Here is a 14,648-nt window from a genome sequence, read left to right as displayed (position 1 = left end):
ACTGTGAGGACTTTTAATTGAAAAACAACATTGACTCAGATGCACTCGGGCTCAACAAACAACTTCAATTTGAGTCAGATGCAGATGGGAGGAAAGAGGGGAAACAGATAAAGATGGAGGAACAGACAGAGGTGATAACAGGGTTGGAGAGGAAGAGGAAGAGAGACGGAAACAGAGAGACAGACGGACTCACAGGAGCAGCTGAGGCCCTGCTTGCGTACTCCGAGCAGCATGGTATGGCAGTAGTTACAGTAGGCTGGTTTGTTGAAGTGCTTCAGACGCCAAACATGCTGCCCGTCCTCCTGTACGTTCTACAGGGAGACAAAGAACAGATGAAACATCACAACGTCCCTTTTAGCTGCTCGTCTTCACAGGATTTGAGTTATTGCACTTTACATGTGTGCTGTAAATGATCCATGTTTGAAAGCAGCTCAGTTAAACATGATTTCATGTAAGTAGATTTGATCCATCTTCACTGTCAGAGCACAAAGTCCTGAGACAACAAAGAGCAGAGTAAAGTTCAGAGTGTGACGACTCTCTGATTTGCCCCTCCCCTCAGGAGCCAAAACATTTTTGGGTTAAAATGAGTATGTGATGGTAACATGTCATGCAAGGGATGTAAGTCCATGATGTACGTAACTTTTGGTTTCACACGGGACAGCTGTCTCCTGAATGAAAGTCCGTGTTTGTTTGACCCATTCTACACCTCTATGCAGACTTTCTCGCTCTTTATATTACGTCCGTTTCTCTGAGCATCAAATATTGCTGCAGACGTATTTACATTGGAGTTAGGTGAAGCCTGGTGCAGCTAATAGAGACGCCACAGTGTGCCGTCAGGGCTCGAATCAAAATGAAACATCACCTCGTTGGCAGAGATAATGAAGTAAAAGCAGCAAACATAGTGGCACTGACAGAACCACATGAACATAAACTTCAAGAGAAACACACTGGTAGCTTTCAATCAGAGCTGCTGACTGAGAACTGATCTCACAGCAGCCAGTGAGAGCGCAGGATTTGAGATGTCAAAAAAAAAAAAAAGTTACACACACACACCTCACACACTCATACGTACCGTCTCCATGCCCAGCAGGACCAGTAAAGGGATGGTGGTGAGGCCTCCTCTGATCCACTCCTCCAGTGTGACCGTCCCGTCTCTGTCGTAGTCGATCTCCTCCATCATCTCCTTCAGTATCTACAGTGACAGAGAAACATACATAAAGTTGTTCAAACCAAAGTCAGAGGAACAGTGAACCAGTGAACCAAGGAATTTTGACTTCTTTCTTTCTTAAAAAAAAAAATACTAATAAACTGATTTATCAATGATCAAGTTATATGGCGATTATACTCATGGTTGGTAACTAATTGATTAAATGTTGCAACTGTAGATTTCACTGCAGAATGCAAATAACAGACTACAGATCAGGAGAACAGGAGCTTTCCTCTGACAAGCCACTCGTTTGTATTTGTAGGTTATTTTCCTATATTCTTGGACCTATAAATCCCTCTGGGTGTCACTTGAGGTTTTTCCGCTGCCATTACAGGCAAGTAAATAACGAGAAAACCTTGACAGAGGGGCCTGTTTACTTTTCTCTTCCTGTTTTCACTTCAGACTTTATTGCAGCTGAGACACAGCGTGTGTTTGCTCACCGGTCGCAGCTCTGTTGAGTCCCACTCCAGATACTCTGCCACATGGACCATCTGATTGATGATGCGATCGAGCTCCTACAGAAATAAAGACAAATGATAAATGATATGAGTCACAGCATGGACGGATTACTGAACGGGCCTACTGGGCACAGGGCCCCGGGGCCTTAAGTGTCAGGGGCCCCCAGCCTTTACCTGCAATATATCACTCGAACAGACACCAGAAAGAACAACACAAAGAGATTCAAAGAGTCTCACAGTGACTACGAAAAGAGGCAAAACAAACATTAAGAGACATGGAATGACTCAAACACAGATAGACTCAAAGAGACACAATATGACTACAAAGAGACAAAAACAGACTCAAAGAGACACAAACTAACTACAAAGAGACACAAACAACTACAAAGAGACAAAAACAGACTCAAAGAGACACAAACTAACTACAAAGAGACAAAAACAGACTCAAAGAGACACAAACAAACTGCAAAGAGACACAAACAGACTCAAAGAGACACAATATGACTACAAAGAGACACAAACAACTACAAAGCAATGCAAAAAGAGACACTAGGACACATAAATTGACCACAAAGAGACATAAATTGACAACAGACACAAACAACCACACAGAGACACAAACTAACTGCAAAGAGACCAAAACAACTATAAAGAGACACAAAATGACCACAGACAACTACAAAGAGACACAAAACAACTACAAAGAGATGCAAAATAACAACAAAGACACAGCAACTAACCACAAAGAGATACAAAGTGACCACAAACAGACAAAATCAACTACAAAGAGACACAAAATGACCACAAACAGACAAAAACAACTACAAAGAGACACAAAACAACTACAAAGAGACACAAACAACTACAAAGAGATACAAAATAACTACAAAGACACAGGAACTAACCACAAAGAGACACAAACAACTATAAAGAGACACAAAGTGACCACAAACAGACAAAAACAACTACAAAGAGACACAAAACAGCTACAAAGAGACACAAAATGACCACAAACAGACAAAAACAACTATAAAGAGACACAAAATAACTACAAAGACACAGAAACTAACCACAAAGAGATACAAAATAACTACAAAGAGACACAAAATAACTACAAAGACACACAAACTAACCATAAAGACACACAAACAACTACAAACAGATAAAAACAACTACAAAGAGACAGAAACTAACCACAAAGAGACACAAACAACTATAAAGAGACACAAAGTGACCACAAACAGACAAAAACAACTACAAAGAGACACAAACAACTACAAACAGACAAAAACAACTACAAAGAGACACAAACAACTACAAAGAGACACAAAATGACCACAAACAGACAAAAACAACTATAAAGAGATACAGAATAACTACAAAGAGACACAAACAACTACAAACAGACACAAACAACTACAAAGAGACATAAAACAGCTACAAAGAGACACAAAATGACCACAAACAGACAAAAACAACTATAAAGAGACACAAAATAACTACAAAGACACAGAAACTAACCACAAAGAGACACAAAATAACTACAAAGACACACAAACTAACCATAAAGACACACAAACAACTACAAACAGACAAAAACTACAAAGAGACACAAACAACAACAAAGAGACACAAACAACTATAAAGAGACACAAACAACAACAAACAGACAAAAACAACTACAAAGAGACACAAACAACTACAAACAGACAAAAACAACTACAAAGAGACACAAACAACAACAAAGAGACACAAACAACTATAAAGAGACACAAACAACAACAAACAGACAAAAACAACTACAAAGAGACACAAACAACTACAAACAGACAAAAACAACTACAAAGAGACACAAACAACTAGAAGGAGACACAAAATGACCACAAACAGACACAAACAACTATAAAGAGACACAAAGTGACCACAAACAGACAAAAACAACTACAAACAGACGCAGACAACTACAAAGAGACACAAACAACAACAAAGAGACACAAAATGGCCACAAACAGACAAAAACAACTATAAAGAGACACAAAATAACTACAAAGAGACACAAACAACTACAAACAGACAAAAACAACTACAAAGAGACACAAACAACTACAAACAGACAAAAACAACCACAAAGAGACACAAACAACTATAAAGAGACACAAAGTGACCACAAACAGACAAAAACAACTACAAAGAGACACAAACAACTACAAAGAGACACAAACAACAACAAAGAGACACAAACAACTACAAAGAGACACAAACAACTACAAACAGACACAAACAACTACAAAGAGACACAAACAACAACAAAGAGACACAAACAACTACAAAGAGACACAAACAACTACAAAGAGACACAAACAACAACAAACAGACACAAACAACTACAAAGAGACACAAACAACTACAAAGAGACACAAACAGACTACAAAGAGACACAAACAACTACAAAGAGACACAAACAGACTACAAACAGACAAAAACAACCACAAAGAGACACAAACAACTATAAAGAGACACAAAGTGACCACAAACAGACAAAAACAACTACAAAGAGACACAAACAACTACAAAGAGACACAAACAACAACAAACAGACACAAACAACTACAAAGAGACACAAACAACTACAAACAGACACAAACAACAACAAAGAGACACAAACAACTACAAAGAGACACAAACAACAACAAACAGACACAAACAACTACAAAGAGACACAAACAACTACAAAGAGACACAAACAGACTACAAAGAGGTCCCAGCTTCATCTTCTGCTCAAATAATAACATCTCATTCATTTCAAAGATGGAGGACAGGCATCAGAAATGTTAAGTAAAAAGTACCACAGTGTGTGTGTGTGTGTGTGTGTGTGTGTGCTGTATCTCTGCATCTCTAACATGTTCACGTGTGTTTATGTGATCTCCTCGGCACATGGCTGGTACTAAAGTGAAGAGAACCATCTACAAATGATCTCATGTAAACACAACTGTTGTCACTGAGTGTCTATTCTGAGAGCTGCTGTGTGCAAAGGGCAAACACTGAGACCAGACGCAGAGAGGAAGATGAAGAGAGGAGGAGGAGGAGGAGGAGGGGGGGGAGGAGGAGGGGGAGAGACAGAGAAAGGGAAGAGAGGGAGATACAAAAGCAAGGAGAGACACTCACCGAGCTGTCCAGAACCCCGTTGCCGTCTGTGTCGTAGAGCCGGAACATGACTAGAGGGAAAGGAGAGAGCAGAGATCCCATGGTGACTCGGACAGCGTCAGATAATTAGTAGCTCTGTGAAGCTGTAACATTTGTTCCTGGACTCTCTCCAGATGGCCACAGGGTTAAAGAAGTGGAGCGTGCTACTTCTGTACTAAAGCATGGGGACCAGTTAGCAGAGATTAGCCTTGTCAGTGCGCTCCAATATAGCCTTTGACACTAAAGAAGTCAATTGGGCACAGCAGGGCTTAAGCATGTCAGTGACCTGCCCTGTGTGGGAGGTGTAAGCACCGTATCTGCAGCCCTGGGGAGACAGGGAACAGCCTTATTACTCTGGCTGTCACCCTGAGCTGACATGAGAGCACATATACACACATATTGCACATGACAGCTGCTCCGACTCCCTCCGCCCATGTCACCCCGTCCCCATCACTCACACTCCAGCTTGTCCTCCGGCGTCCCCCTCTCCAGCAGGGACAGGTAGCAGACGATGTCCTTGAGGAACACCACCTGGGGCGACGGCAGGGGGGAGCCTTTCTGGGGCGACGGGCTCCTCCGCAGTGACAAGTGCTTCTCAGAGTGGCTCCTCTCTGTGGACACACAGCACAAGTTACTCACATCAGACTCTGCTGTGGTTCCTCTGGTGACATTAACGACAGGACTCAAGTCAAATCAGCAGTAGATTAGATATTAAAGTGTGAGTGTGACAGTTTGAGAGAACTCTGGTCCCAGTGCAGCAGTCAGAGACAAAACAGAGCCGCGGAGAACAGGTCGACAAAACACTATTTACAGTGAGCACACAGAGGACGCAGGCTGCTGACCAAAACAACAGGAGGTCATGTGACGGGGAAGACCAGAAGCAACAAACATCCACCCATTTATCCTATCAGTGTAAAACAATACTGACACTTTGGTCTCATGTTTTCAATACCACTGATGTTATTCACAGTTTCACTCTCAAAGATGCTATTTGTTACTGTGACAACATGAGTGGGGAAGTTAGGTGTTTAGGTTCTCAGCCCTCTTTCTCTCCTTTCCATTAAATTTCACTCAGTGATTAAAGGTCCAGTGTTTAGGATTTAGCGGTCTATGTTGCCAGAAATGGAATATAATATTCATAATTTAGTTTTTATTACACTGAACAAAAATATAAACACATTTTTGTTTTTGCTCCCATTTTTCATGAGCTGAACTCAAAGATCTAAAACATTTTCTATACACACAAAAGACCATTTCTCACAAATATTGTTCACAAATCTGTCTAAATCTGTGTTAGTGAGCACTTCTCCTTTGCCGAGATAATCCATCCCACCTCACAGGTGTGGCATATCAAGATGATCAGAAAACCAGTCAGTATCTGGTGTGACCACCATTTGCCTCACGCAGTGCAACACATCTCCTTCGCATAGAGTTGATCAGGTTGTTGATTGTGGCCTGTGGAATGTTGGTCCACTCCTCTTCAATGGCTGTGCCAAGTTGCTGGATATTGGCAGGAACTGGAACACGCTGTCGTATACGCCGATCCAGGGCATCTCAAACATGCTCAATGGGTGACATGTCCGGTGAGTATGCTGGCCATGCAAGAACTGGGATGTTTTCAGCTTCCAGGAATTGTGTACAGATCCTTGCAACATGGGGCCGTGCATTATCATGCTGCAACATGAGGTGATGGTCGTGGACGAATGGCACAACAATGGGCCTCAGGATCTCGTCACGGTATCTCTGTGCATTCAAAATGCCATCAATAAAATGCACCTGTGTTCGTTGTCCATAACATACGCCTGCCCATACCATAACCCCACCGCCACCATGGGCCACTCCATCCACAACGTTGACATCAGCAAACCGCTCACCCACACGACGCCACACACGCTGTCTGCCATCTGCCCTGAACAGTGAAAACCGGGAGTCATCCGTGAAGAGACCACCTCTCCAACGTGCCAGACGCCATCGAATGTGAGCATTTGCCCACTCAAGTCGGTTACGACGACGAACTGCAGTCAGGTCGAGACCCCGATGAGGACGACAAGCATGCAGATGAGCTTCCCTGAGACGGTTTCTGACAGTTTGTGCAGAAATTCTTTGGTTATGCAAACCGATTGTTGCAGCAGCTGTCCGGGTGGCTGGTCTCAGACGATCTTGGAGGTGAACATGCTGGATGTGGAGGTCCTGGGCTGGTGTGGTTACACGTGGTCTGTGGTTGTGAGGCCGGTTGGATGTACTGCCAAATTGTCTGAAACGCCTTTGGAGACGGCTTATGGTAGAGAAATGAACATTCAATTCACAGGCAACAGCTCTGGTGGACATTCCTGCAGTCAGCATGCCAACTGCACGCTCCCTCAAAACTTGCGACATTTGTGGCATTGTGCTGTGTGATAAAACTGAACATTTCAGAGTGGCCTTTTATTGTGGCCAGCCTAAGGCACACCTGTGCAATAATCATGCTGTCTAATCAGCATCTTGATATGCCACACCTGTGAGGTGGGATGGATTATCTCGGCAAAGGAGAAGTGCTCACTAACACAGATTTAGACAGATTTGTGAACAATATTTGAGGGAAATGGTCTTTTGTGTGTATAGAAAATGTTTTAGATCTTTGAGTTCAGCTCATGAAAAATGGGAGCAAAAACAAAAGTGTTGCGTTTATATTTTTGTTCAGTGTAGTTTATAAGCACCTGGAAATGAGAACTGCTGAGTTCTGGTGACCTTAACATGAGCCATTTACATCTGTATTACAAGTTAGGTCCTCTTCCATGAGTTAAGGTTTTACATTTTGGCTTGATATTCACAAATGGATAAAACTAGGGATGCACGATAATACCAGCTATAAAATGAACTGACTGAATATCACAGATACTGAACAGTGTTTCATGTCTCCATCTGCTGGTGGGTCGTCACCATGAGAGTCTGTGTGTATAATATGATGTTAATTCACTACAGAAGAGACCTGATGAAATTAGGAGGGAAATAAGTGGATATATCGGTATCAGTAATCGGTCGAATGAGTTGTTATATTTCAGCATATACAATATCGGCGAAAAATGCCATATCGTGCATCCCTAGATAAGATAAAACAAAATGTGTCATCTCTTCCAGCCTCTGTCTCTAGAGACAATATTACATTTGCTAAAAATGTATCTTGCAAAACTAAAATAATGAACTCTGTTGTAATGTAACTATATACCAGATCCCCCAAATTTTTTTCATTAAATGAATTTGAATTGTACCTAAAATAAAAAGGAATAAAAGCACACAAGTTGTTTAATATCATTTAAAAAAGTGTATCAGATATCTGAAATTAAACTGCATATTGTGTGTTCAGCTATTATTTAATTTTACTTTCTTCTTTTCCCCTTTTTTACATTTTCATTTAAAACGTATCATTAAAAGAACTTCCTTTGTAATGAAATTTCAGTTTATCATGATTATTCCCTTTGTTCCTACTTCCTTTCAGAGAACAGAATTTTTCAACTTTGTGTGTACATTTCTTGATTGTGATGTTTATTTACTCTGTAGACCATTAAAGTGTGCACAGTGTGACATTGTTTTCTTTGCTGTTGGCTGTTATGAATAAAGGACAAATGTAATAATTGACAGTGTGTATGTGTAGCAGCTGCGAGGTGTGTATAGTATAGATCTTAAGACACCTCGTATTGTAAGCTGGGACCAAATGTACTGTGTGTACTGAGGCCTCAAGAAACCCTCTGGTGCTGGCAGACACAAACCTCCCAGCAGGATGCACTTTGCATGCAAACTTTTTTTTCACCAGCACTTCATGTGTGGAAACAAAAATAAAATTATAGAAGAGATGCCCTTTTTCCCACTTGAGCACCTGCCTGTGAAAACGTCCATGACAGCTCTGGTTAGTTTGGATTCACCAAAGTCCCAAAATAACACACTGGAAGCAGGCTGGTAGAGTTTCCCCTGTTTTTGGATTCTCCGTTGACCACAGAATTCAGGTGAGTAATTGATACACTGACAGTCAAGTTTATTTGGAGTGTCCGCTCTGAGGATTTGGATGTTGTAAAGCCCTCTGAGACAAACTGTGATATGTGATATTAGGCTTTATGAATAAAACTAAAGTGAGATTGAATCAGCCGAAACACCATCTCCAACTGACACTAATCTCTTCCAGTCTCATCTCAGCATCTCTAAACTCACCTGATGAGAGTTTGGGGGACACCGGCGACCTGGCAGGACCAGCGTTGGGAGTCAGTGCATTGCTGCTGCTGCCCTCTGAGGTTTTGACCTGGGTGCAGGGGGATCGGTGGGGCCCCCCAGGTGTGTGGGCCCCTGTCCCTGAACGCTGCGAGGAGGAGCGAGATGAACAAGGGGAGGTTGTGGCTCCTGAGCCCGCTGTGCTCATCACACTGGAGTGCTCCGGCGTGTGTCGGCCCATCGCAGACAGGATGCTCTTCCCGTTCATCCCTGAAGGTGCGGATATAAAATAAAAGAGACAGAGAGACAGAAGGGACAAATGAGTCGGACACAAGTTATAGAAACACTGGAGCACGACGGGAGGGGATTTGAGAAGCACAGAGAGTCGGTTAATTGGAAGCAGCAACATAAAGAAACACTGTAAAATACTTCACCACAAATACCAAAAAACTCTGCAGAGAGAAACAGGAAGCAGAAAAAACAAAGCATCCAAAGCATCAAATCATCCACTGATCCACAGGCAAAATACCATCAACTCACACCAGCACAACAAGAGCACAGCAAAAAGGGAGCAGGAGGTTATAGCCAGCAGGACTCTCGTCCCATTAAGATGACATCACCCTGATGATGCGGGCGACTCGGCCTGCTCAGGTACCTGTAATGGGGGCACAGGCCACTTCGGTCTGAATAGAGATGCCTGCGTCAATGGAGCGGGCCTCTGTGGTCAGTCATTGTTTCGAGGGGAAAAAACAGACAGCGGCAGACGCAGCAAGAATGAGTGAACATCAGCCAAGAGAAGGTAATCTTTATGTTCTGTATATACGAACAGACACTGTGTACAGAAACCACAGGGGCTCAAGACAAGAAGGTAATCAGTAGGAGAATAAATTAAGTGCATATATCACAGTAAGAGCCTGGTTTTATCCTCGGTCCAGAGCAAAAATGTTTCTACCTCAAATGTTTCATCAGTGGACATAAACATAGACTCTGTTTGTCAACGAGCAGAAACATATAATGAAATGTTCCTTATAGTCGTCCAGGAGGCAATATTTTTAATTTTATTTCCGTATCCTACTGGAAGCTTCAGACATGAAGAAAAAATAAAATAATCTACATCACCACTGACATTAAAAAGAGTCATACAGGGTTCACAAACAGGGTTTTTACAGATATAACTTTTCATGACTTTGAGGCAAATTTCCAAACCACAGTGTTTCCCTGAGGATTTTTTCCACAGACACAAGAAAGGCTTCAGACACATATTTATACACACTTGTAAATGCTGAATTATGTTTAATGAAATGCTGTCACAATCATCACTCCTGCAGGTGAGGGCAGATTTGACATTTGTTTCAGTCACTGTAATGCCCCTAAACTAAGGAATACTTCCCACATCTGTTTTCAAACCAGTGCGTAGGGGAGGGACGAGAAGAATAAAACTTGTAGAAAAGACTCCTGCACACTGTGTAACCTGCAGAAATAAGGATTTTAATGCTGCTGCAATGTTGAGGTGACTAGACCTTTATCATCAGGCATCAGGGTTTGCAGCATTAAAATCATTATTTTTGCAGGTTACACAATGTGCGGGAGTTTTTTTCTGCAAATGTTATTTTGCATCAGAGTATCCTGATCCTACTAAAAAGTTTCACTGAAGGTTTAAGCCAAAACCAAGACTGTGATTACATGATCTAATGCAGTGGTTCCCAACTGGTGGGTCGCGGGTCCACTCTGAATGGAGCACAAGTGACTCGCATATGTGTCAAGTTTGTAAAAGAAGCACTTTATTTTGAAGTACAGTGATTTCTGGCACATTTGAAGCACTGTTTCCTGCTGTAGAGTAAGAAACTAGCAGACAGCTACTTGACAGAGACAGCTAACCAGCTTGACGACATGGCCAAATGCAAGTATGATGCTAAAAATATTAAACTGTGTGGACCTTGAACTAATGACTGACTCTGTGGCCGGACAAGTGAGGATCCACCGATCTAATGTGACTCCAGAAACACAGAATTTTATTTTTCCTGTTGAAAAACTCATTTTCAAGAACTGATCCAGACAACACACATGTGACAAGTGCGGCTGTTTTTACAAAGAGGTTAAAGAAATACATGATGTCACAGGACACCAGCCCATCTCATGATAATATCTGACTGTATGAACATTAATGTGAAACTCTCCTGGTCTTTTCATTCTCTCAGTCACAGTAGATGCTGTTTTTAGCAGCACTACTGTTACCTTTGAGCTGTAAAATTATTGGGTTTTTTTTGGACAATTTAGATCTAGTGAGGATATTTTTGTCATTGTTGTATTTATTGTCATTATTAGTTTTATTGTGCTTAATTTATTGGTTTTGTTTGTTTGTTTGTTTTTGATTAATGTTTTCCTGTCTTTTTATTGTACTCTGATCCTGTCTGCCTTGGTTTTTTAATTATATATTTGTTTTACAACATGATGTCATGTTTGCTTGTGTTGACCCAGGAAGAGTAGTTGCCAGCTTGGTAGTGGCTGATGGGGATCCAAATAAATGAATAATAAATAAGATCCAATGCGATCAGATCACTCCTGAACATCTGGGCCCAGAAGATACTCCAGGATTTAATCAGCACAGCTGCATCCAGACTAGCTCACATCATGTTACACAAGATCTCCAGCAGGTGTCAGTGCAGGCTGTGTCAGTGAGCTCCCTCTGAGAACCTGAACACACAGAATCCTCACCAACCACTTAAAGGACCAGTGTGTGAGCTTTACAGGGATACACTGGCAGAAATTAAAGATAATATTTATGTTTTCTTTAGTGTATAATACCCTGAAAATATTACTTGTTGTGTTCTCCTGATCATAGAATGAGCTGTATATCTACGTACTCTTGGTAAAAAACAACTGAGTCTTGTGTCTAAGAAGCCGCTGGGAACACAGCGATGACCCGCTACACAAGTGGTTCTGTTGTTGGTTTGTCTCCAACCTGCTCTGTGGTCTGCAGCTTGGCAGGTGTCTCGCTTACGTGACGCACCTTCCACCATCACCTCCACCTCCCTGCGACGAAGTCAGCTCATTCACTATGTGACTTTAGAAACGTTGATATGATTCGTATGAAACCTACAAATGCAATGTATGTGAGGTTTGCAGAAACGCACAATGCCAACATTTTCTCCTGACAACTGAGCTGCTGTGATGGCAAACTGGTTAAGACAAGAACTTAAAGCCGCTACAAGGAACTTTTAACTGGATATGCAAAAGTCTCTGGTTTCTGCTGATGTCTGTGCGTGACCTACAACAGCAAATGAGACCATCGGTGTGAAGATAAGCTATTTCTATATAGTGTATATCCATACCTTTAGGAAACTGTCTCCGGGCCCGCCCCAGGTCGCTTCCAGGATGAAACGATTTACGGCACTCAGACGGCACACGTCATCTTACCTAGCTGCTTACATTTATAGTGACTCTTATAAATAGTCGCTATTCCTCCTCCTCGACCCAACATCCGCGGGGAGTTAAAATAGCAGCAATCATCGGGTAAAAGTTCTGTGAAAGCACTGGACTCACCAACAGTCAGCCACGTCTCAGTCACACAGAGAAAATCCAATCCTCGGGAAGTCAGGAAATCCTTCAGGATAAACGTTTTGTTCGCTAGTGATCTAGCATTTACCAGCCCAATCCTGGCAGGAGCCGGCGGGTCCACGGCGTTAGCTGTCCCGGGAACCACACACAGAGGCCACAGGTTGCACAGATTCACCCCGCGCCAGCGGGGACGAGGAGAGCAGGGGCCACGGGGCTGGAACACCTCATCCGGGCTGACGACAGGTACCAGCCAGGCGTCTACAGGGTCCAGCGAGTGCCGAGAAATAAAGAGGCGAGACACCGCTCCATACTCAGTCCAAGAAGCCGTGGAAGTGCCCGCCAAACAGGCCTTCAGCCTTACCAGCCGACCGCTGCGTTTACCCCGGCGGCGGTGGCGCTTACGCCGAAGAGATGGAGCTGAGGCGCGGCAGAGGTGAGCTGGGATCCCCGATAGGAGCGGGAGCAAAGTTTTCCCGTCTTGTTGTTTCATTCATCCCCAAAACAAACACAGGTGCGAGCCAGGTAAGCGTCTTTACGACAATACACGCTAGAGCTCATGGGAAATGTAGGCTTCATTCCGGCAAAACACTACCGCTTTTGTCCACAGGGTCGCCAAAATCAACTCAAAATTAAAGTTCCTTGTAGGGGCTTTAAAGATGCTGCACCGAGCTCTAGAAAGTTACAGTCCCCATTGTTACTATTTCAGTCAGGACCACTTTAGCCAAAGAAAACTTTATTTCTATTTGCAGTATTACATTTGGCAGTATGGCTCTGTCCTGGGGCCCCTCTGCTTTTCCTCAATTGATCAGTTAATTCATGAATCAACTGTCACAGTAGTCGCTAATGAACACGTGTTAGTCATAGCCCTAAAACTTTCCTCATTAACTGCATCTTTATTTGTTAGACTTCAAGGATACAAACAATACCTTTTGGTTAATAACACTTGAACATTTGTTTATTGTTAAGTAAACTCCACAGGGCACCTTTCAGTTTTAAAGACCCTCTGAAGGAAGGGAGGATACATGAGACAGAAGAGACAGAAAAGATGTCTTTACTGCCAGCTCTACATTCATTAGAAAACTCACAGTGAAGACAGACGACACAGCAGAGACGTCACAAACTGATCTGAGACACTGTGAGTCTCGGCAACAACGCCGCGACCCAAAACCACACACTCACATTCAGCCTTTCTACACTTGTTGCCTCTTACTTCCACAAGTATTTCACCACAGAAATAGATTTCTAATTCAACAGTCCATCTGTCTCCTCAGCTGCTCCGCACTGAGGACGTGACGGCCCACACAGCACTCACATGGACGGACCGAGGCTCACACAGTTTGCACCTGGAGCAGGGTGACAGTGATCAACACCTGAAGATTCGGTCTTCAGATCTGGTCGGTGTGAAGTCCTCATGTAATCAGATTTTGGTCTCTTTTTAGAGTAAAGAAAGAGCGTCATTATGAGATGGACTAATGTGTGCATTAAAATAGAAGTCCACATGATCATCTCTGGTGTCAGAGTGATTCTGCAGACACAAAGAAAACCTTGATGTCCTACAGATGCTTCGAGTCACACTCTGTTTTGTTGAACTTTTACCCTTTGCAAAGTCTACAGCTGATGTCTATGTGCCTGACAACTTAACTGCTGCGGCCATGACTAACACATGAACTGCACATGCATTAAAGTGAGTAGACACTAATCTTTGTTCTCAACCCCAAAAAAGATTGCAGACAAACTAAACAAACTATTTTCATGTCACTGTTAAATGGTCTAAGTCTGGCTTTGCTCTGACCTGGCATTGTGTGGACAGAGACAGAAAAGGTCAAAGGTGACGAGTTAGAAAAAACACTGCAGTAAATCAGGAGGAGTTAAATCACTTGGCCCTTTTACACCGTCTGCTCATGGCAGCCTCGTTGTATGAAAAGTACAAATACGGAATGGAGAGGCAGAGATGTTTCACCTCTGAGACGTCAGCAGATGCAATAAATCTATAAAAAAGTTTTTATGTGTGCCACCTATCACCGGAGGATTTCTAAAAGCAGTTAGCAGCTAACTCAACTCAC

The 14,648-nt window shown here is 42.6% G+C and overlaps 1 protein-coding gene across 4 annotated transcripts in view; it reads right to left on the bottom strand.

Moving 5' to 3' along the window:
- The window catches only part of dgkg (diacylglycerol kinase, gamma), a 172,896-nt gene that overhangs the window by 104,762 nt on the left and 53,486 nt on the right, over window positions 1–14,648 (bottom strand). For 2 of the 4 annotated variants that reach the window (XM_033618182.2, XM_033618183.2), the window contains 7 exons: window positions 9,683–9,745; window positions 9,031–9,297; window positions 5,307–5,459; window positions 4,831–4,880; window positions 1,648–1,722; window positions 1,073–1,192; window positions 194–311 (listed from right to left, as the gene is read on the bottom strand). In XM_033618182.2, coding sequence (XP_033474073.1) covers window positions 194–311; window positions 1,073–1,192; window positions 1,648–1,722; window positions 4,831–4,880; window positions 5,307–5,459; window positions 9,031–9,297; window positions 9,683–9,745 — 846 coding nt within the window. The remainder of the gene's footprint in view (window positions 1–193; window positions 312–1,072; window positions 1,193–1,647; window positions 1,723–4,830; window positions 4,881–5,306; window positions 5,460–9,030; window positions 9,298–9,682; window positions 9,746–14,648) is intronic. The other 2 variants (XM_033618185.2, XM_033618184.2) reach the window with 1 other exon arrangement.

Source organism: Epinephelus lanceolatus, chromosome 14 (genome assembly GCF_041903045.1).
Source record: "Epinephelus lanceolatus isolate andai-2023 chromosome 14, ASM4190304v1, whole genome shotgun sequence".
NCBI lineage: Eukaryota > Metazoa > Chordata > Actinopteri > Perciformes > Serranidae > Epinephelus > Epinephelus lanceolatus.
The sequence above is the reverse complement of the archived record's forward strand: the minus strand, read 5'-3'. Positions and strand labels throughout refer to the sequence as shown.